At 55.4% G+C, this 22,484-nt stretch overlaps 1 protein-coding gene across 3 annotated transcripts in view; it reads left to right on the forward strand.

Annotated features, from left to right (window-relative positions):
* Positions 1-22,484, forward strand: part of SLIT1 (slit guidance ligand 1) — a 61,746-nt gene that overhangs the window by 5,678 nt on the left and 33,584 nt on the right. For all 3 annotated transcript variants that reach the window (XM_074907569.1, XM_074907570.1, XM_074907568.1), the window contains exons 2-4: positions 6,933-7,004; positions 7,325-7,396; positions 8,035-8,106. In XM_074907569.1, the coding sequence (XP_074763670.1) occupies positions 6,933-7,004; positions 7,325-7,396; positions 8,035-8,106 (216 nt within the window). The remainder of the gene's footprint in view (positions 1-6,932; positions 7,005-7,324; positions 7,397-8,034; positions 8,107-22,484) is intronic.

Consider the following 22,484-nt stretch of genomic DNA (forward strand, 5'->3'; position numbering starts at 1 on the left):
TTCATGGTTCCCTGCCCGCTCCAGAGGTACTTAGTGCTGTGGATGCATCCTCTTTATTGCCACTAAAATAACCTTTCATAAAAGCAGAAAGGCAAGAAAATGTTTCTGTGCATGTTTTGCAGAAAGGCAAAAAGAAACAGTTGTGCGTTAGCAAATGGCCTCATCCTGGGGGATGTCAGACCCAGATCACTGCTCCCCAGCAGGCTTCCAGCACGAGTAGCTCCAAGGCCAGCTCCAGCAGCTGGCCCCTTTTCCCACTCAGGGGACAGCCAGGGATGGCTGTGGTGGTGGGAGCGGTAAGCAGAGGTTTTCCCACTGTACAGCTGCAATGTGATGTGGGCAGCGAGAGGGGATGGTTTGCAGCCTGGGTATCAGGGTTGCGGCGCTGCTGGAATCGGGAAGGGCATGAGGTGGGATGGAGGGAACCTCTCCGTGGTGTTGGTGCAAGTTGGTCCCAGGCTGTCCCTTCTGGGACCATCTCAGGCCTCCCTGTCACATACAGACTCTGAAGCTGTGCTGAGTGTCTGCTTTCTTTGGCATGCATTTTGGATGCACTTGCTGCTCAAAATAGCAGAGCAAGTGTCCTATGGGGGAGAGAGCCTGTTAGGAGGAGGAAGATCAGAAAAAAGGGAAGATTAATTTTTCAAGCGATGTAGCTGAGGAGCAGCCCTGGGCACCAAGAGTGGGAGAGATGCAAGCTCCTGGCTCTGGATATTTCTCAGTAGGAGGAAGCTCCAGCTCCAAATTGCTCTAGGATGCTCCAGGAGACCCAGCTGGTCTGGGGTTGAGAAGGCACCTGTAACCAAGCAGTTAGGGTGCACTTGTCCTCCCTCCCCCGCTGTGAGCTGCTCCAGGAGGGGTGAGCAAAGGGAGTTTGCTGAGAAAGATGCAGGGTGGATTGATCCTTGATCTGCTGAATGGCAGGATGAAGCCTGAGGGCTGGACTGTCTCCCCTGTCCCGGGAAACAGAGGAACCACGGCGGCAGCAATAGACCTCACCAGTGTGCTACTCAACACAGCACACAAAGCCAAATTCTGGGTGTATTAAGGCAAATCTGTTCTCTTGGCTGAGCCTCAGTTTCCCCATTTGTGAAACAGAAATGACCTGCTGCCTTTTCCCTCTCACACCAGGACTGAGGGAGGTTTTATATTTATTTTTAACCTGAAGGTGACACATCATGATGCTGCGTGAGTGTAAAACATTCCCTGACTGGGAGCGGCTAATGGCTGTGGCATGAAAACCCCAGAGAGAAGTTAGGAAGAGCAAAAAGCCTTCCTGATCCTCGCGCGATCAATGCTGTTTGTAACGCTTAAAAATTTATTGTGATGCTAACCTGCTTTAGTACCTCATAAAAGCTTACAGAGCCTCCCATGCTCTGGGGCCAACGTCTTGCTTGGGGCTGGGTTCCCCTTCAACTAAGGGCAGTTACTCTGAGATGAGCCCAAATAGCACATAGCTACTCTTGGAGCTCTCCTCTTTGGGCACGTCACCCTGCAGGCATCTGGTAGTAGGGGTGCTGGCAAGGCATTCACCCTGGGGTGTACAGAACCCTTAAAGGGACTTTGTTGAAACCTGTGGGCACCCTTGCTCTTCCTTAAGGGGTCTGGTCAGGGCAGGGGTGGGAAGGAAAAGGAGAAGAAGGTGCTGAGCCCCTTCCTTGTACAGCTGTGTCAGCTCAGGGCATGGGTGCCCAGTGCTCCCTCTTCAAGCAGCAGCACCCAGTACCCCTCTTGCACCTTGAAGGGGATGGGGTTAGCACCCAGCTGTGCCCCCATGGGCTGCATGCTGGCGGGTGTGGTGAGCATCCTCCTGTGCTGGTGCTGGAAGGGGACCAGCTCTCCTGGGACCGAGAAAGGCTCTGCTCTGCGATTCGCTGCTTGGGCAGCGAGCCTGTGCTGGGACTCGATTACATCCAAACAGCCGGGTGAAATCTTGAGAAGACTTGAAAAATGCAATAAAAGTATAGGATGAAAGATTGCAGCTGCTCTGTCCCCCAGAGCTGAGCGCAGGGGTCATTCTGGGGTCTGAGCCTCATCCATGTTTCCATTAGCAGTCTGCGTGATGGGACATGAGCTGCTTAGGACATTTGCAGATGCCAGCAGATTGGGAGAGATGCAGAGGGGCTGGATGACAGGCTCAGATTTTAAAGTGGGCTTGGTGAACAGGAGGAATGGGCTGACAGAAAGGATGCTGTTGCCTGGGGACTTGAGGAAGGTGTTTGGTGGGAGGGGATCACCAACAGCACAGGTGTGGGATGGAGCATGAACTGAGTGGGTCCTGCCCCTGCAAGGCAGAGAGACTGAGGGAGGGCTGTGCCTCTGGGGCTGGGGGCTGGTTGAGGGGAATGATGCTGGTAGAGGGGACCTGCGTGGGCAAGGGAGCAGCCTGGTCTCTGCACTGTGGTGGTTGGGGCAGGCAGGGATGGGGTTCATCTGCAGCGAGAGGGGTTCAGATCAGAGTTTTGGAAATGGTTCTTGAGGCAGGAGCAGTGACATGCTGGAATATGGCACAGGGGAGTGTCAGTCCCCATTGCTGAAGGAGCCGTTTATGCATCTGTCAGGATTGATGGAGGGCTGTAGAGATACTGCTGTGGGGTGCGTGACCTTGCAGCCTTCATTTCTCTGCTTCCCTGATTATTATCTGGCACTCTGGCTCCAGCTGGGGTCAGGGCTCTGGGATGAGGGCTACTGAGCCTCTGGGAGGGGAACCATGCCCCTGGGCGCCAGTGCTCTGAGCCAAAGGCAGGAACGGGAGGGTGAGGGGAACCATGGAGGGAGGGATGTATCATGTGAACGATGCAACTGCTGGCCTCGCAGGCTACTGGGGCACCAGTGGCTCTCAAAGCGGGGATGGCAGGAGCACGGCTGGCTGCAGGCGTTGCTGGCACAGACCCCTTCTCTGCCAGCCCCTGCAGTCACTGCCTGGGTGCTGTGGGTACTCACTCTGTGCTGGCACTGACAGGGTTGGGACACATTTCTGCTTGTGGGTGCAAATGCAGGGTTTTGTCTCTCAGACTTTCTCTCTGCCTTCTTAAAAGCAGGAGTCTGGGGAGCACAGCAGTTAGGATTTCTGCCTCGATGGGAGAGCAGAGCTGAGCTGAGCACAAGGACAGAAGTCATACGTGTGCCAAATAGCTCATGCTTTGCAATGGAGTGTGGATAGTGGGATTGCTCTGTCTGCTCCTTCACTTTCCTGCTCCTGATAAATCAGTGCCCAGGGAAATATCACTCATGTTGACTGTATTTAATAAATTCCCTCTCAGCATTTGCACTCTCTGAGGTTGTTACTGAGTTAGCGTAGCTCAAACCCTGCAAAAGGAAAAGACGCATCATACCCCCCGGGAATGAAATAAGCCATCCAAAGCTAGAAACCAAATATAAACCCAGACTATGCAAATCCAGTCTAATGAACCCTGCTGCAGCACAGACATCCCATCTGGGAGTGGGATGATCCACAAGCAATGTAGCAAAGGGACTGCTTGTTTTAATGACTTGCCTCTTCCCAGGGATAAATAGGAGGGGGGTTTCTGAAACTTGAAGGTTGCAAATGAAAATTTGCTGCCTTTCCAGCAGCAGTGTGAGATTTGGGGTGCTGGGGGTCAGAGGAGAGCAGCCTGAATGAATGTGAGGATGCTTTCTGGCATTAAACCCTATAGATTAATGGGGAAAGAGCATACCCTGCATTTTTGCTTTCAAATCAGCGTCCGGAAATGCAACCAATCTGCCAGGCACCTCCCCAGACACATCAGTCCTTATCGAAGCTCTGCTGCGTGGGGCAGGGCAGGGTGTTTCGCTTCACTAGGAAAGGGCACGGAGGCAGCGGGTGAGCAGCTGAACAGCAGGGATCCGGCTTTCTGGGCACAGCAGACTGTAATTTATCTCCATGAGGAACTGAAGGGGATTTAGAGGGGAAAAAAGGCACAAAGTTAAATAGCAGTGTTGCCTCGGCATCCTTACAAATAAGCTTTACCTGCTGTTCGTTCCCATCTTGGTTGCAAAGGCCATCATTTACCCAGACAAAGGCAAGGGGGGATGCTGAGCACAGTTGTCAGGGAGCACGCAGGGCCAGTCCTCGAGAGAGTGGGGCTGTGAAGGGGCCCTGGGATGCTGCCCTGCTCAGGGACGGCCACCAGCCCCGGTGCTGGGTGCTGGAACACGCCGAGGATGCTCAAGGAGCGTGCGGGGAGCGGAGGCTGAGGTGGGCTGGGTGGGCAGCACAGCTGCCCCCCAGGGCAGCCTGTCCCTGGCACTGCCCCAGGACAGTGCATCCTGCCTGTGCCTCTTTGTGCTCAGGCTGCTCTATCCCAGAAGCTGCCTGGGAGAGACGGCAGAGCCTGGTTTTGACATGTGGAAGGACTGGCTGCGTCCAGTCCATGGCTCTTTGGTGTTTCTGCATGTCTCCACGCTGCTTGGCTGCACTCTGCCTCTGGTGAGGCTTTGGGGTACCGGTGCTCCGAGGACCCAGAGGTGTCCAAGCCTGCCTTGGACTTTGCAGGCTGAGGTGTGAGTCTTGGCTTTCAGATTGTGCAGTTTTAAAATCAGTCCTCTCTGCTCTGTCTGTCTGCAGTACCAGGGATTTCCTAAGTTCCGTTTACACATTGTAGCCAGAGTGATGTTAGGTATGTTTAAAAGAAGGTGACATGGGAGTCCTGCCGGGGTCTCTCCCTTGCCAGGAGCTCAGATGGGTGCCATTACCTCCAGCACGGCTCTGCGGAGCTTACAGGCAACCTGCTTTGGGACACTTGGAGAAAACCACCCCTGAAGCTGGGGTTTCTCCCTGCCCTTAGCTGACCTCAAGGCTGTGGTCCATCAGTAGGTGGGCATACATCTGCCACTCCTCCTGTGGTGACAGACGTCCCTAAAACTCGTGACCTATCCCAGTGCCTCATACCTGGGACTTAGAGCCTGGCCGTGGGTTTTGCTCCCCGGGAGAGGGGCAGGACTGAGCCCCGCAGGGTGCAACCTTGCGGGTTGGCGCCCCATCCCCCGGAGCCAGATACGCACGCCGTGTGCTGGCCGTGCTGGGCGAGCCGTGGGGCTGCAGAGCCCGAGTGTGGGTTTCAGTTTAATCGCCGGGGCTGGGGAACCTCTATTCATTCCCCGCTTGCATTCATCTGTGTCCTAGTAACGTGCTCTCCCCACCTCCTTCCCAACACAGGCACACACGGCTGGATAATGGCAGGAGCCTGGCAATCTCGGGCGCTGAATAGCGGTGTAATTACGAGGCTATAATGGCGAGCTGGAACTCATTAGCCATTATCAGCCGTTTCAGCAGGACAATGGCAGCACCCCGGGGTGCGGCTGCTCTGGCTGTACCCGTCGGCCCTACACGCTGCTGGGCGGCTCAGAGGCCAGCCTGCCGCTGACCTCGGCCCCTCGCACGGCCCCGGGGACGGGTGGAGGGAGACTTTGGCTCTAGATGGGAATGATGGACTTCGTATTCAGCCCTTGGTGTGATGTGGAGCATTCCTGCTCCCCAGTCCCGCTGCCGGGCATGGGGGGTTATCGAGCCCTGGGTGCTGGGTCCTGCCTGCACCGGGTGCAGCCTTCCTGCATCTCCACTGCCCTGGCTCCAGCAACTCATCCTTCCCTCAACTGCTTCCCCCTTATGGAGTTTATTTGTTTCCCCTTTATTCCTGTGTCTGTATTCAGTGTAGGCAGTGGGTCTCCAGCGTGGGAGCCCTCCCCAGACCATGCGTTCACACGGGCATCCTCTGTTCCCAGTGCGTGCCGTGGGCAGGTTGGCCTCGTGGCAAGGAGCAAACACTGCCGTGCTCTGTGTTGCCTATTGGGGAGGCTCTCTCCTGCTGTGGGATACAGGGACCCCCAGTTTTGCAGGCTGTAGGTCCCAGGACTGACGGTCCCCCTATCCCTACAGTGCTCACAGTCGGTAATGTGGAAAAGCACTGCAAAGCTGAGACTGTGAGGTGCAAATCTCTGCAGCTCCCAGAGCGGTGTATTTTAAAGCAGAATAATGCTAGCGGGGCACGCTGGAGAATGTGGTGGGGAAGAGCCGTGGAGGTGTAGCTGGCAGGCTGGTTGCAGGGCCCCTGCTATGTGTGGGTCCAGCAGTGGGGCACACCTTGCCCAGATGCTGAGCAGAGCCTGAGCAGGACAGCAGCCATGGGGTGGGTGTAGGCACCCCAGGGGCGGCCCTGTCCCCTTATTTCCACCAGTGGGGTGAGCAAGCCAGGACAGCATCTCCCTTCTGGCTGGAGTGCCTGGCCCTGTGCTCACCCAGGGCTTTTGCCTGAGAGAACAATACCAGGAGAAGCAGCTTGTCTTGTGCAAGCATCTCTTGGGAGGTGAAACTTGAAGTGTGACTTATTCTCCAGGCAGAAGGTGTGAGATGGCTGCGCACTGAACCAGTCATGATGCATGTGGATGACCTCCAGCTGGGTATTTGGAGGGATCCTCCTTTTCTAGGGGGGCAGTTGTTTGCTTTCTTACTACCCCTGCGCCCTCTAAGCCACTCTGAGTGTTTGGGATAACCCTACCAGGTGTTTGCTGCATTTCCAGAGTGGAGTGATGTGATATGCCACCAGCCAGGCAGTTGCTGGCATTACTGGGCTGCTTATTGCATTGCTGAGGGCTCTGGGGCTTCTGTCCCAAGGAGGGCATCCAGCATGGAGACGGGGAGATGGAGAAGCCAGGCAGCACCTGCTCCTTGCTCCTTTATGATCCAGGAAAGATGCTAGCTTACTCCTGGCCAGCCAGATTTCTGTGTGCCCAGTGCTGCTGGCTGTTGAGGATGAGGGTCCTCTCTGGAACCAGTGGCCAGCCCTGCTGTTCTTGGCAAGGGGCACAGAAATTCAGCAGCCACTGCTGTCCTTTGGGCCCTCTCTGCCCTTTTTGGGGAGCTACTGGGGAGCCCCAGTGTCTGGCGTCCTTCTCAGTGCTTCCTGGCTGATCTCTGCCTCTTCTCTCTGCAGGGAGCTCAATGGCAACAACATCACGCGGATCAACAAGAATGACTTCGCTGGGCTGAAGCAACTCCGCGTCCTGTGAGTGCCTATCAAGGGCCCAGCTGCCCTGACTTTGGTGGGCACCATGCTCGGCTTGTGGCCCCTCCTGGGGCTGGTAGAGATGATGCTGGGCCCTTTGCTGAGCATCTGCCAGTGGGGCTGGAGGGCATCTGCATTGGGTTGAGCATGGTTGGTCTCGGCTTCCAGTCGAGAGGGCGTGGGGAGAAAGAGGCCTGATTGTGTTGAGGGGATGGTGGGAAAAAGGTGGCCCCGGGTCCGGAAGAGCATTGGGGACATCACTGGTGAGATGAGAGTGCTGGAGACCATCTTTCCAGAAAACTGACCCCTTCTCTCCACAGGCAGCTGATGGAAAACCAGATCACCACGGTGGAGCGTGGGGCATTTGATGACATGAAGGAGCTGGAGCGGCTGTGAGTGCCTGGGTGCAGAGGCGGGTTGGTGAGGGGCTGCCGGGTTTAGTCACAGAGAGCATCCTTTCCTTTTTGCCTTAAACCATAATGTATTGGTGCTGCCTGACTTCAAACGGCTTCTCTGTTGCACAGCGCCAGTGTGGGAAGCAAACCTATTTCTGTTTCTGTAGATCTTAAAGTCCTTTCTGATGCTTTTGAGGTGAGGGGCAGGTTAAACACAAATCACTCTCACTGTTATCAGCTGTGTCCTGTGTGTTAGTGAGGAAGCCATAAGTTCCAGTCCAGTACTCAGTAAAATAGCTCAGCAGTTTAGAAATCCTGAGCTGCTCGAGCAAGTATGAGGAGCTGAGCTAGCAGCAGGTTAACAGAGCAGTTAAGCAGCAATCAGCAGTTAACAGCTTGGAGTCCTGTCTGCATGTAATTACAATATTGTAAGTCTGTTAATGCTCCATTGGTTGCTCCTGCCTGGGAGTGCCATGAGCAGGACAGGGGTGTCCTTGCCAGGTGGGATGCTCTGCTCTAATGGCCCTTCTGAGTGAGCCGAAGCACCTCAGCTGGGCCCAGAGCCACCAGCTGGGTTGCAGGCGGGGTGACTCCTTTGCCTCCCAAAAGCCTGACCCTTTCCCCTTTCCCTGCAGACGGCTGAACCGCAACCAGCTGCATACCCTGCCTGAGCTCCTCTTCCAGAACAATCAGGCACTGTCGCGGCTGTAAGTACCCTCTGTGCCCGGCTGTGGTGCAGGCTCGCTTGCGGGGCTGCTGTGGGGTTTAGAGTGGCCCTGATGTCCCGGGAGGGTGCTGGTTGTTCTGGAGGGTTGTGCTGGTGGTTACTGGTGTCTTGTCCCAGGGAGTGCCCAGTGTGTGACAGGGGAATGCAGCCTGTTTCAGAGCAACCCAAGCATGCAGCATGGCAGAGAATTGGCTCCTCCTTGCAGAAGACCTGAGATGAGTGCTGTTAAAGACTGAGTTGAACGTCCTTGCGGTGCATGGGGACGTGGAAGGAGGTGCTGACAGTTTGGGCTGGGCCTGGCATTGTTGAGCTGCGCTGTACCTGCATGGTGTTGGTTGCAGAGGTGCTGCAAGCCACACAGCCTCCTCTCTGTGTGCTGATCACGGGGCCTGGAGCGGGGTGCCCTTACCCCTAAACTGGGTTGTCATGAAGGACAGGCAAAAGAGGATGTCTGCAGTGGGTGGCATCCTGCCCAGAGACCTCCACAGGGCCTGGAGAGCCCCGTGGCCCCACTTCAGAGCTGCCTTTCTGCTGGTGTCTGGGGCAACCTGGGGAGGGAGGGGAAAGCTCTGCCTGGGGCAGATCCAGCCTCTTGCACCTGCTGCCCACTCCTTGCACAGCCCTGTCTGCTCCCATCCTGCCTATCCCTCTGCACCTGCAGAAACACTCCCAGGGACCATCTCCTGTTGTGCAAGCCCCAGCTCTGCAGTCCCCTCTTCCCTCCGTGCAGCAGCAGGCTGCCAGGGAAGAGCTGCTGGGGTTTTGATAAATATTCTCTTTTCCATATTGGCTTTCCCTTGCCTGGGGCTGCTTTGCTCAGGCAATGGTGCTGTCAGCAGTGCCAACATTGTTCAAACTGCAGGAAATCCTCTTAACAAAGTGTTTACCGGCTCTCAGCTCTGTCAGGCACCATGTACATTGGGAAGGGGGCTGTGGGGAGGAAAGGGTGCATGCCAAACTGGAGTTGGGTACTCTGCATCACTCGGAGAAGGTACTTACACCCTGTGGCTGATTTGCAGTCCGTAGAAGCACGGCAGTTGTGGCTGGGACGCGAGCTCTCTGCTTACTGCATCTCATGTCTCTGTTCCTCAGCTGCGAAATAAGGATGCCAGGTCCCTGCCAGGGCAGGATAGGAGTGGATGAAATAACTGAATGGGCTGAACGTTGCCAGGACAGGCATGGTCATGTCAGGGCCAGGCAGCCCTGCCCACGCAGGCAGACTGCAGCTGAGCCGTTTTGCTCAGCGACGATGCCGATTTCTTCTGACAGCGCCAGGGAGTCAGTCCTGAAGTCCAGCCGGAGGCGGAGTAATGAAGGGTTAAAACACCGTGTGGGTTGCCAGCGTGGGATGTGTGAAATGGTGGACGGGAGCCAAAGATGGGCCTAGGTAATGGCAGCTGATAGCACAGGCGTTCAATTAATTATCAAATGGCATTTGTTGAGCTCAGCTGTGCAGTATCGTGGCGCCAGCAAGGGCCCATCCTCCTCCAGCCTCACATTGCGTAACAAAAACACAGTCGAGAAAATTATTTTACAAACATTAATGTTTCCGTTTTAATCTTCTCTAGATTTTAATACCAGGCTCTTACAAAAAGCGAACCCCAACAATTCATCAGGGAGACGCAGAAGGGCAGCCCCTTGGGCAGGCTGGGCGGTGTGCCGTGCCGTGACCCCGGGCTTGCGTGGAGCTGGGGCTGTGCCGCGGTGTGCCCGGGGCTGTACGCGCCCTGCCGCGGTGTGCCCGGGGCTGTACACACTGCTGTGGGGGAGGGAGGGTATGCAAGATGCTCCTTGCAGCCACCCCATGTGCAGGTGCATTTCAGCCTCTGCCTGTTGCTTTTACTGTTGTTTCCCACCATGTGGCGGTTGTTTCGGACTTGTTTTGGATCTATTCCCTCCTGCCCTGCCTTGAAGCTGTTTTCTGGTCATCTCTGCTGTGACAGCCACTGCCTGGACACCAGCACCCGGAGCGTTTCTTGTGAAGTCTGGGGCTGTGTCTTGGGCAACTTTGACGTACGCTCAGAACAGAGGGTCCCTGCGACGAGCTGTGGGAATGGGGACAGGGGACACACTGAGTGGCCTGCCATCCTTCTTTGAAGCATGTTACCCCACATTCTAGCTGCATTAGTGAGGGCAGAGGTGCTGGGGGTGCCAGCTGGGGTCTGCCCAGGGAGCACATCAGGAGCTGCTGCCCAGGCAGAGCCTCGGGTGTTGCATTTGGGGAGCAAAGCCATATGCACCAGAGGGCCTGCTACTCCCTCTCCTCACAGCTGACCCATTGCTGAGGTGCTCAAGGATGGGTTGGGGGGGGATGGCAGGGCAGGCAGTGCCCAAGGCAGAACCTGTCTAGACACACCGTCATGCTGGCTTAGCAGGAGGCGGGATCTGGACCAGTGCTAGTCTGGCCAGTGCAGGAGGTCATAAGGACACTCTTAAATTGCTGCAAACCTGGCTCAGGCTACGGGGATATGAGTCAGTGGGGAGCAGGTTTAAGCTAAATTGAAATCAGGTCGCCTTGAACTGAAATCGGAGCCTCTCTGCCGGACTTTGTGCTTATTTAACTGCTGAAATGGATCTGGGGTAACCCCAACGCTCGGTGCCCCCTCCCTGCCCTGGAGGCAGGCTGGGACCCATGCTGGTGGGGATGGGATGGGAAGGGAAAAGAGGGCTTTTACCACCATCGTGCTCTTGCAGATCCTGATCTCCAGATGATTTCCAGCGAACAGTGCCTGTGTAGGCTTCCCCTTGCCCTGCCTGCCGTGGGCACCCATGGCATGCTCCTTGAGTTCCTGGCGTACCTGCTAGGTCCTCGTGTCCTAGCAGGGCTCTCACCCCGTGATAGTGGGAGGTCTTGAAATAGCAGAAACTGGCTGAATGATTCAGGAAGAGATCTGTTTAGTTGGGAAACGAGGCTGCCAGGTCTGGCAGGTGGGTGGCAGCTGAAGCAGAAAGGCAAGGGTGGATGCAAGAACCGGTGTAGATTGCTCAGATGGGTACCTGGGTGCTGGTCTGGATCCTCCAGCCTCTTCTAGCCTTAGTCTTGATGTATCTTCAGCAGCACATCAGTAACATGACAGCAAGTTAAGGCAATGAATTGAATGTGGGGTATGCGATACCCATAGAGTGGTTTTCGGCTGTACCTCAAGCCGCATGGAAATATCTGACAAGCACAGAGAGGAGGACCTTGGGCTCAGGTCAGGATGGAGAACTGTTTGTCTGCCTCCTGGGTCTGAGGGTCAAAGCCTAATCCACGTTGGTGGTGCTTTGTGGTCTCCTAGCCTGGCTTGAGCTGCAATTAGTTACTTGGATCTTGGCTATAAAGAGCATTTGTGCACTGGGATAATGGAAAAAGTTGGAGTTAAACCTGATCCGTCAGGGCTTAAATAAACTGGGGAATGGCAGGAAAAGGCCAGTGGAAAGCAAACCTCAAATGAGGGCATGGGGGAGGTGAGAAGCCTGGAGAGGAATGTTTTTCTCTCGGTATTTGGGAATATTGAGCTGACATCTGCCTGGAGCCCGTCTTGGTCTGAGATTGGGGGGGGGGGGGGGGGGGCTGTGCCAACAGCAGGGCTGGGAGGCAAGAGGACTCTGCACGGCCTCCCTTATTTGTATCCACTGCAATGAGTGGATAACTCATTAAGCCATCCCAGTGGCTGGAAATGGTGCTGATCTGAGGTTTCACTGGAGAACGCCTGACCCCAGTGACCCCATCTCAAACTGGGTTTAATTAAACTGTCAGCACTGGACGGAAGAACAAAGCGTAATGGTCTTGGGGGGGGCTGGGGTCCCCCCCACAGCTCACTGGGGAAGTGCATGTCTCATGTGAGGTGGAGAGCTGATAAAAAATGGATCTTTCCTTCCATAGAGGATTACCCAGGCAAGGTGACCTCTGCTATTGCACTGCCCAGTGCTGGTCCCCTGGTGCCCTGCAGCCATGCACATCTTGACTTAGCACGGGTGCAGCCCTGCAGCATGCCAGGAGCCAGAGGGGTGCTGGCAAATCACGCTTCATCATCTCTCCCAAGCTTGTTTTTCTTGCTTGGGAGGAGGGACCCAAGCCCTTGCATTTCTGTCTGCACCCTTGGGAGGCATAGGGGAAGGATGGGAGAGGAGTTTTGTAGCCCTGTCTCCTCTTTCTCTCTCCACCTTCCCTTAAGACCTCCTTCTGAAGCCATTTTTAAGCCCCTCTGGGGGTGCTGGTTGGGGAATGCGAGGAGGAGAGAGGAGGCTGGTGTGGCCATAGCAGCAGGGTGAGAACAGAAACGCTGCGGGCGCATCGTCAGGGAGGCAAAGACGTGGGCTGTTGAAATGTGCTAAAGGCAGCCAGGATGACTATAAATAAATGGTTTTCTCCAAGGGAAAGCTGAGCTGAGCTGGTGCGAGGGAAGAGAGGAGCTGTGGGAGACACTCCCGCAGGGGAGAAGGGGTCCTGGCTGGATGTATCCCCCTGGGAGTGGCCACTCAGAGGTTTTCCTCACTGAGAGCAGCAGCAGCTGCTCCATGCAGAGTGGGAGCTGAGAGAGGATGAGCAGGGAGTACAGGAAAAAGGTCCTGCCTCCAGAAAGAGGAAGATTTAGGACATGAGCCATGGCCCATCGGTTTTTGTCTGATCTGCGCCAGCAAAAATGGTGGAGGAGACAGTGCCATGTCTGAGCTGGCAGCCAAGCCCAGGGGGAAGGGCCGCTGGTGCTGCTCTGTCTGTAAGGGCAGGGGCTCCCTGGAAACAGCATTAACATCTCAATCAAGACCGATGGCTTTTCTGAGACAGAGCCGGGACTTAGGAGATGCTGTAGGGGCTGGGGAAATTGTCGTGCTCCTGTGAGACTCCTCCTAGGGCCAGAGCCTGCAGAGGAATAGCAATGCTCTACACTTATATCCACCTGGGAGCTGAGACAGAGACCAGTGACTAATCCAGACTCACTCTGGACTCAGGGATATTTAAAGATCTGGGTGACGAGGGAATTTTGAGCTGAGTTTCTGAGAACACCACAGCTGGGTGTGCTGCCTGGGCAGGAGAGGTTACATTATGGTGAGCTCTGGGGCAGGTTCCTTGTGCCATCCCAGCATCTGGCTAAACCCAGCCCTAATAGCCTTTAGAAAAGCAGGCAGAGAAAAATGGAGCAGTGCTAAATAACTTGAGAAAATGCAAATGACATCTTTCAAGAAGGAGAGGACCATAACCACGCGGGAGGAAGCTGTGAGCTGAGTAGTAGCAAAACAGGGTGACAAGTGAAAAAGGAGCTGTCGGAGAAAGGAATAACAAAACGGGCCCCGCTCCGATGGGGCTGGCTGCGCGTGGGAGGTGTTGCTTACGAGACTGTACCAGTGACCGTTCCTCTTGGCGCTGCACTGGGAAAACCCCCGGATAGGAAAGGGAGAGATGGAGAAACACTGGGACAAAACCGCATGCTCAGTGGCTGTAGAGTGGTCCCCTGCCCCCGTGGCAGGTGGCCGTGCCAGTGCCAGGTAGGAGGTGTGGGTGCACTGGGGATTCTTGCCCAGGGATGTGGGTGCCACAGCTCTTCTCCCCTCCCAGCTGGAGGAACTTGCCTGCCTGAGCTCCAGTTTCGATCTGATGGGGGATTTTCAGTTCCTGCCTGTGTGTTGGCTCCCTGGAAATCCTGCTGTGGTGGTGGGCTGGCTCTGGCTGCACGCTGGCTGTCTTGTGCCAGACACCCGCCCTGTCCTCCCACAGCCACTCTGTTGGGGCTTTGGCTGAAGTTCACTACCTCCAGAGAGGTTTTGTGCTCATTCTGCAGACGGCAAGCTCCGCATGCGCCTGGGAGCCTGCAGGCCCTGGGTGGGAAGAGGCCTGCAGGCACGGCGCTGTTTTCAGATTTCCGTGCTGGAGCAGGGTTGTTTGACTCCCAGGGTGTGTGCCCCTTTGCTGCTTTGCTCTGCACAGATGGGTATGTGCTGGTGTTCCTGTGCATGGGTTCATGGTCCAAGAGCAAAGTGACAAGGTCAGAGCAGAGAGCAGCTCCCCCCACAGCAGATGTCCCTGCCACTCCTTCCCCAGCATCCCTCATTTCTGTCCCAGCTTCCCGCTCTGGCAGCATCCCCCTCCCCTTGCTGGGTGAGGGCCAAGTGTCCCCGCTGTCACTGTGCCCACGTTTTGGCTGTTGTCCCCTCGACTCTGGGTGCCATACCCCCTCATGCTCCCCGACAAAGCCCCTTCTGTCAAGGACAGAGCAGGGCTGGGGGGGGCGGGGGGCAGGCTGGGACGTGTCCCCCCGAATACCAATCAGGAGGGAGAGTGTTCTTATCCCAGTAGCTGGGGGGGGGACTGAAGGGTCTGCGTGCTGCAAAACACCCCCCGCCCCCGACCAGCTGGGGGACGAGGAGGGGAAAGGGAGGCCTCGCTGTGGCCCCCTGAAACAAAGAGTCAGTGTGGCTCGTGACAGCTCTAAGGAAACGCAGAGAAACAAATGTGCCACTAATAGGTGGGGAGGTTACCTAGGAAAAGATGCTGCCAGGCAGACGGGCAGCCAGCCCCCTCCCCAGTGGGCTGGCAGGCGGCGAGGGGCCAGGGCTGGCACCCCAGTCTTGGGACAGCTCGGGGGGCTGCAGTGGGGCCAAGCTGAGGTGGGTTTGCATGCCCCCAGGCTGCTGTCCCCATGGGGACGCACCCTTACAGGCACAGTAAGGACATCTCTGGGGTTTTGTGCTGGGTGTCCCTGCTGGGAAGCGGCACCATCGTGTGGGGAGCTGCTTGCTGCCTGCTTGCTCTCCTCCTTCTTTGTTGTTAACTTGCCACAGACAGCTTTTTTGGGGGGACCCCAAAAAGACTCCCTGGGGGATCCTGAGTACAGCCAAGCCTCAAAGCATCACAAACTAAGCAGTTGTTTAAGATATTTTTATATTTAAGTGCTTCCATAAGTGTTTTGGAACCTGGCTCACAGTCTCTGGAGGCACAGGAATACCAGGGTGAGGGTCATTGCCATGTCCCAACCTGCTGCCAAGTAGCCTCCCCCTTCGCTTCCCACCAGCCAGGGCCCCCTCCCGCTGGGGTGATGGTGCAGATCCTGCAGAGGGGTGCCCCAGCCCCCAGCACTGTTCTGTGCCATTATCCTGCCGGTGAGCCAGGGCTGCCAGGAGCGGGCATTGCCAGCCGGCTGCCTGGAGATAATCTGCCCCTTTCTTCTGTGCGCCCTGTTGTGCTGCTGACCCATGTCCGGCTCTGGCTTTCTGGGTGTTGAGCTGCTTCCAAGGTTTCCTTGGCAATGTGTGGGGTTGAGCCCCGCTCCTGGCGCTCCTTCCTTGAGCCACTAGCTCCCCTGGGCACACCCTTGGTCTTGCTTTGGGTGCAGGCTTGGATTTGGCTTTTGTGATGTTATTAAAGAAAAGGTGTCTGGGTCTGTGGCGAGGTGCAGCTTTCTGCCTCTTTTGGTGAAGTGCCACCCTTCCCATGGCATCATGTGGAGCATCCCTGCCCAGCTCCCCGGCAATCCCTGCTGCACTGGCAAATGGGAATTTGCAACCCGCAGGAAAAATGATGGAAAGTCAAGTCTTCCTAATGCTGGGCAGCAGCGCTAATTGCACAGCTATTAAAACACAGGGAAATTATTTATGCCCTCCCTGCCTCGCAGCTCACTGCCTGCACTGTGCCACATTCACCCATGGGCCACCTTTGGTCCCCTGAAACTTAAAATAGCACTTGGGAGGAGCTGATCCCTTTGTCTGTACGTTTTGAGAGCAAAATAAAGCATTTCCTTCCTCCTGTTTTCACAGCTCAGATCAAAGTAACATTAAGGAGTTGTGAGCAGAATTAGCCTTTGGTAATTTGACTTCCAGAGTCTGGAAGAAAAAAGTCTTATGTGGTGATTTTGGGGTAAGTTACAACTTGGTACCCCTGCATGTGTATCTCACAGACATGTTAATGTGCAGAGCCAGGTAATTAACCTGTGTTTGCTGGTTGATTCTTCTGTGGGCAAGTGCTGGGCCCCCTTGTCTCTCCTGACAGGACTGCCAAGAAAACAGGCTGTCAGCAGTTTCCAGCACTGCTTCTGACAGCTGTCTGCAAGGGTGCCTGTGCCATGTCCCTTCTCTGCTGCTCCCGAGGGGCCCATGGTGCTGTTGGAATTGGTGTTGGACCACGCAGCCTGCAGCCCTAGCACCAGCAGCTCAGCTCACTGGGTGCCAGCACTGGCTTCTCACCCAAGCAGGCTGCGTGGGGTGCTGGGATGCCTTACCCTCTGCTGTAAGTAGGTAATTTTTCCCATGCTGAACCGCTGTAAAGACCAAACGTGTTAACATGAGTGGGGAATATGCCCCTTCTCACACCTGGGGGGCTTCCTGGTGCAGCAGGGCTTGTAGGCTTTGCCAAGGGGAGGCTGTCCCCTGCCCATAGGGATGGGCTGGGAGCATCCCGGAGAGCTCATTGCCCTGTGTGTGCCGATTGGCATCTGTGCACAAAGAAACCTGGCCAGCAGTGTGTTGGGTGTGGGTTTGGGGAGGTGAGAATGCATTTCCCAGATTCTCATCTGTGTTAAATTAATTATCATCTCAGGCTTATCCTCACTTAACCAGCGAGACACAGACGTCTGTGGTTGGGACCCCCGCTGCCCTGCCAGAGTTAAGCAGCATATGGATTAGGGGGTCTTACCAGCTGCCTCCCCCAGCCCTTCCATGGTTGTTGCACCTCCCCTTTGCCCCCAGAGGTTTTGTTCCCCATTTATGTCTGTATTTTCCTTCAGGACAGGAAAAGTTGGATTAATTTTTACTGCTCCCAAGGGAGCTGTTGGTAACTGAAGACATCTCGCTGTCTTGTTTTCTGTAAACCGGGAGGCAGGAAATGGCAGGGATGGTTTAAAATGGTTTCCTCGGCCCCCCCTTCTCCCCGTCTGGTCCTCACTGCCCCTCTGATGGGGGGTGGCATTTGGGGAAGAGCTGCTTGGAAAGAAATAAAGTTGCTCAGACTTTTTCCAGGCCCTGGGGCTGGAGGAGAGAGTTTTCTCTGGGAGTAGCAGGTAGGAACTCAAACATCCTCTTGAAAGTTTGGGAAGTGATAATTTTAAGATCCTATGGAGAATGAGTGAGGGTCATTAGCCCTGTTGCACGGACAGGGTATTAAATGTGGAAAGCATAGGAAAAGCTCCCAAAAAGTGCTTCTCATCCTGGAGTTTGCAATTCCTCCATCCCTAGACCCTTCCCATGACAGAACTGGGAAGGGGACCCAGGAGTCCTGGCCCTGTATGTCTCCCCGCAGCCTTCCCATCCCTGGTACAGCACTGAAAGGGGCTTTTGTCCTGCTCCGAGCCCCACAGGTGGGTGGGCGCTTCATCTCCCCCTCCCTTACCCCTGGCCTGGGATGCATTTTCCCAGGAGCTGCTGTTGGCCCGTCGCTATGCGACGCGGGGCTTGTGGGTCACCTCGGCAACGGGGGCCTGGGGATGCAGGTTGGGGGTCGACCCCATCACGCGGGACCCTTTTGGGATGTTTGCCCAGGGCCTGGTGATCCTGCTTGCCACGGACCGGCACGTACCCAGCAAAACACGTGGCCATGTGTTTTGCTGGGTACGTGCCGGTCTGCGGCAAGCATGGTGGAAATGCAAAAATCAGTGTGTGCTGTGCTGGTGCACCTATGGCACAGGGTGTAGGGTCAGGGTGCAGGTACTTTGCATCAGGGTTTCACCCTAGGGATGCTCCGTTGCAGCTCTTCTCCATTCCACAGCCAGGCTATTACTACCCGGCAATTACTGATGGTGCTATTGATTACTAATCACAGGGACGAAGTTGAGGCAGTGTAGAAGGGGGGTGGATCTGTGCTTGTGGGGTAAACAGGAGCAAGCAAGTGAGGAGCAAACAGAGGGGCTGGCAGCATTCCCAGGACTCAGCAGTGTTTCCAGCTCTTGCTGTCTGACCGGAGGCATTTCCACCTCCTGGTGTTGCCGTCCTGCTCCGGCTCGCTTGTTCCCTTCCCCACAGGCGCAGCGTGTTGCTCATTCCTGCATCCTACGATTTCACAGCATCCCCGCAGCCGGGTGTTAATGAGATTAGACCCAAGCTTTAAGATGTCTCTCTCTATCCTTTGCCATCCAATTACACAGCCCGCATGGTATCTGATTGCCTGCGAGAGGGGAGGACTGGGGCTGGCTGGGATGGGAGGATGCAGCTGGTCTTTCTGGGTATCAGCCCCGCCGTGCCGAGTGGTTTTCTTTCTTTTCCTTTCTTTCTTGCCTTTTTTTTTTTTTTTTTTTACTCCCCCCTTGGCTTTGAGCTGCTTCGTTTGGCTTTTTCATTGCTTCTCGACATGGCGGCTGGGCAGAATTTGTTTAAATTAACTGCTTGAATGGCAGCATTTGTGTGTGTTCGTAGGGGGGAGCTCAGACAGCACCAGAATGGATGAGGGGGATTAAAGGTGCCTAATGGGTTCCAGATGGGCATCCCGGACTGCGAAACACCCCTGCAACCCCAACCCCAGCCAGGGGCCGCTGGCAAGGAGCTCAGGGCTGGGAGCCAGGATGCTACGGTGGGCGGCTGCCTGTCTCCCCTGTGGCAGGGCTGCTGCTCCGAGCATGTGCCTGTAGGACTGAGGTGCCCCAAGCATGGGCTGGCCCAGAGCATGGGGTGCAGGAGGCTCTGCACTCTCCCTCCAGCTGCCACAGGCTCTGGGGACACAGGGCTGGGGACAACTGCTGAGTGTGAGTCTGGCTTTCGGAGGTGCCTCAGCTCTGGAGTTAGCTGACAGTGCAAATACAGCCCGCTGCAGCAGCACCGCTGGAGCAGCATTTTCTGCTCAGCAGTCTTGGTTGCAATGTGAGGAATGATAATATTTAGCCTTTGACACCCTCCCCCTGGGCTCTAGGGTACCTCTGGGCACTTGCTTAGTCTGATGTCCCTGCTGCTGCAGATATCAGCATATTTTTTCTTATTTACGGATGGAAAACTGAGTCCCAGAGACAGGAGCTAAATTGCCTGCATGGTCCTGCCAGTTGCATTTCCCAGAACTTAGAGATTAGAGACATGGTGACAGCCCTCCCCAGCTTTCCAAGGGCTGTGCCTCCCACCGAGGGCCAGATTTCTCCTCCAGACCCGCTACGTGCTGCCAGGGCTGCGTGTTTGCAGCCTGTCTAGTGGCAGTGACTAGCTTGGAAGCACGTCAGTCCCCAGTGAGATGAAGTGTGCAGGAGTGAAGGGCTGCTGGGGAGCAGTGTCACTGGCAGGGGGACTGCAGGATTGCGGGCAGGGTCACTGCTTTTGAGTTTTATTAACGACTGAGAGCAGGAGCAGGATATAAGCTGCGGTTGCTGTAGAATGGCTCATCATTTTGTGGGGGATTTAAGCTTCTTAGGGGAATGGGCTGCAGAAGAGCCCATCAGGTTTAATAGGAGTGAGTATCAAGTGGTACCTTTTGCTATTGAAAACTTGAAGAGCTCTGTTCCTGGAGGGAATGAGCCCACTCACCCTGCAGTGGCTTTTTGTGAAGGAGGCAGTTTGCTCTGGCGTGTCCGGCTGCATTCAGGCAGATGACTGAGCTGGGGGATGAGGCAAGGCACAGGAGAGGAGACCCGTGGCAGTGCTCCTATCCAGAAGGGCTATGGCAGAAGGTGGAGGCTGAGGAGGGTCTGGGCAGGGTGCCAGTGAGGTGTGTGGGGTGGGTGGGAAGCGCTGGCTGGCCTTCCTCACCCACTGACCCTTGGACAGTGCTCTGTCTGCCAGCCCTCCCAGCCCATCCTTGGCCCCACGTTTTCCCCCAGCTCTCATTTCCTTCCACAAATATTGAGAAAATAAATAGCGCGGCTGAAAGGGGATGTCCCTGCGTCCCTCCGCACACAACTGCCTCCCCGGGGAGCTGTGCAGGTGGTGACCCTGCATTCCTCGGCCTGAGGGTTAACCGGAGAGAAAGCAAATATTGGCTTCTCTGGGGACCACCTCAGCCCATGCCCATCGTCAGGGCTGCCTCTTGCCTGAGGAAGGGGGCTTGTGGGGGCAGTCAGGTCCCCATCCTTGGCAGGGATGGTTGCACAAACCCGGCTCTTTGCCTGGGTAGTGCAAGGTCCCTGATGTGGTTTGAGCCCGCTCATTGGGGCAGGAGGTGCCCTGGCATGGCAGAGACAGGTGAAGCCATGTGGGTGACAAGCTGGAGGGTCAGCCTGTGCTGGACGCTGGCTGTGGTGGGCTGGGGGCTCAGCTGGTGTGCTGCTAGGTCTGCCTGACCCTCTGCCTGTCACTGCATCTGCGCCTGAGGTGCACTTCTGTGCCTTGAGGAGTTGAAGGCACGTAGACAGAAAGGACTAGCAGCCGCCCCGCAGGGAGCTCCTGCGTGCAGTGACAGTGGCACGAGCCCAGCGCTGCCAGCCCCTGCTGTCACTGCCTGTTCCTCCCGGCTCCTCCTGTCCCCCTTCAACTGTATTAAGTGGTTTTGTGGTCCAGGAGTTGCTCCATGAAGCATGGGACCCGTGTTGATGCCAGGAGGCTTCGCAAGCCCTCTGGCCCCTGAGGCGGGATCTGACCAGGGTCCAGCAAAGCATATCCTCCCTCTCCCCCATCCTTCTTCACTCCCTCCATCCCGGTCTTGTCTCTTAGCAACTGCCCCTGTCCAGGACCTGGGCTATGTAGGGAGGGATGTGACAATTGCTATGCATCAGTCACTTTGCCACTTCGAGAGTGACAGTGAAGTCATTAACCCCCGCAGCACTGGTGGGGCCGAGGCGTGGAGAGAGATGATAGAGCATCCCTGCGACGCCTCCACCCGAGTAGCAGCCGGCTGCTCTGCCTCCAGCTTGACACCGATCCCCGCTACAATAACGATACAGACGGCAATCAGGGAGGAATTAAAGGATAATTAATGCCAATCCACATGGAAAATTGCTCTCGTCAAACAAACCTGATATCATTTTTTTTGATGAGCTGACAAATTGGGTTGATAAGTAGCGACTGTGCTGACATGATATACCGAGACTCCTGCAAGTCATTTTACTCTTGCCTGGAGGATATTGCAATGAAAACATTAATATTCTGCAAAAATCAGTGTAACATTTCTGACAATGTGCTTCACTGGTAGACTTCTGGGGGAACTGCAGTGGTCGCCTTTCTGGCAGGGTGCAGTGAAGCTCTGATGATGATGAACTGATGTTCACCGTCTCTGCAGAGCTGCAGTGATCTCAGGGTCTTTGGTGGCAATATCGACTCTTTCCATCCTCCCCTGGAGTCTCCTGGCCTCTCATTGCCTCCTCCTTCTGCCCTGCGCCATCTGAGTGTGTGTGGTGAGCTGGGCACTGTAGGTAATGTAGCTGGGAAAAAAACTACCTGCACCATCACGGAGCTCAGTTTGGAAGGAAACGCAAACTAATAGGTAAAAGGAGCAGGGATGGCGCTGCCAGCAGGATGCCGGTCCTGTGGGATGCTCCTCCTGAAACACCTGTGCTGGAAAACATCCTCGTGCAAGGTCATGCAGCTGGGGAAAAAAAAAATGTAGGTCACAGCTACAAGACAGGGAACAGCATCTGGGGACGCAGTTACACTGAAAAGGACTTAGCAGCCGTCACGGCAGCCTGCTCTGGGATGTGGGCTTCCAGCGCTGCAGCTTAGGGGGTGATGGATGAGCAGAGCAGTGCTGGGTACTGGGGGGATTCACTGTTTTGGGGGGCAGTGGGGAGGCCTCTTCTGAGTATCATTTCCGCTTCGGGGCCCGACAGTTTAGAGAGATGTTGAGAAATTAGAAAGTGCTCAGAGAAGAAGCGCAGGATAATTGGAGGTCTGGAAAACCTGCCTTCCAGTGAAAAGAATTAAAAATCTCAGCCTATTTAGTGTATGCAAGAGGAGGTTAGGAGGGAATTTTATCCATGTCTCTGCATACCTGCACAGGGAGACGCCTGATTGTAGGTACCTCATTAATTTTGTAAAAAAAAAAAAAAAGAAAAAAAAAAAGCAAAAAAGCATGAAATCATTCAATAGCTGGAGGCTGAAACCAGGCAAATTCAGACTAGAATTAAATTTGTCTTTTTCACCATAGAGAGCAGTTAACCATTGAACACTCACTCAGCTGGGAAGAGGTGGATTGTATGTCCTTCAAAGCTGCAAAGGAGACTGTACTTCTTTCCTTGATGGTGAAAACAGGAGGGTGCAGGGTTGGAGCAGGAATCCCAGGGAGGGCTCTGCGTCTAGGCCAGGTGCACAGAGGTATCCCAGTGATGAAGTGTCCCCTTCTAGGTGATGGATGGCAATCCATCCTTTCTTCCTCTCTGGGCACTGGGGACATCAATCCAGTGCCTTGACCCCAGGCCAGGACCTTGAGTGCTTGCAAAGCCCCTGAGCATCCCTGCTCTGTGAGGCCGCCTCAGCAAAGCTGGCTGCGGAGGCTCTTCTCCATCCATGACGATGTGAGGCGATGTCTGAGCGGGCACATCTGCTGGT

The sequence above is a fragment of the Athene noctua genome, chromosome 5 (assembly GCF_965140245.1).
Source record: "Athene noctua chromosome 5, bAthNoc1.hap1.1, whole genome shotgun sequence".
In the NCBI taxonomy this organism is placed as follows: domain Eukaryota; kingdom Metazoa; phylum Chordata; class Aves; order Strigiformes; family Strigidae; genus Athene; species Athene noctua.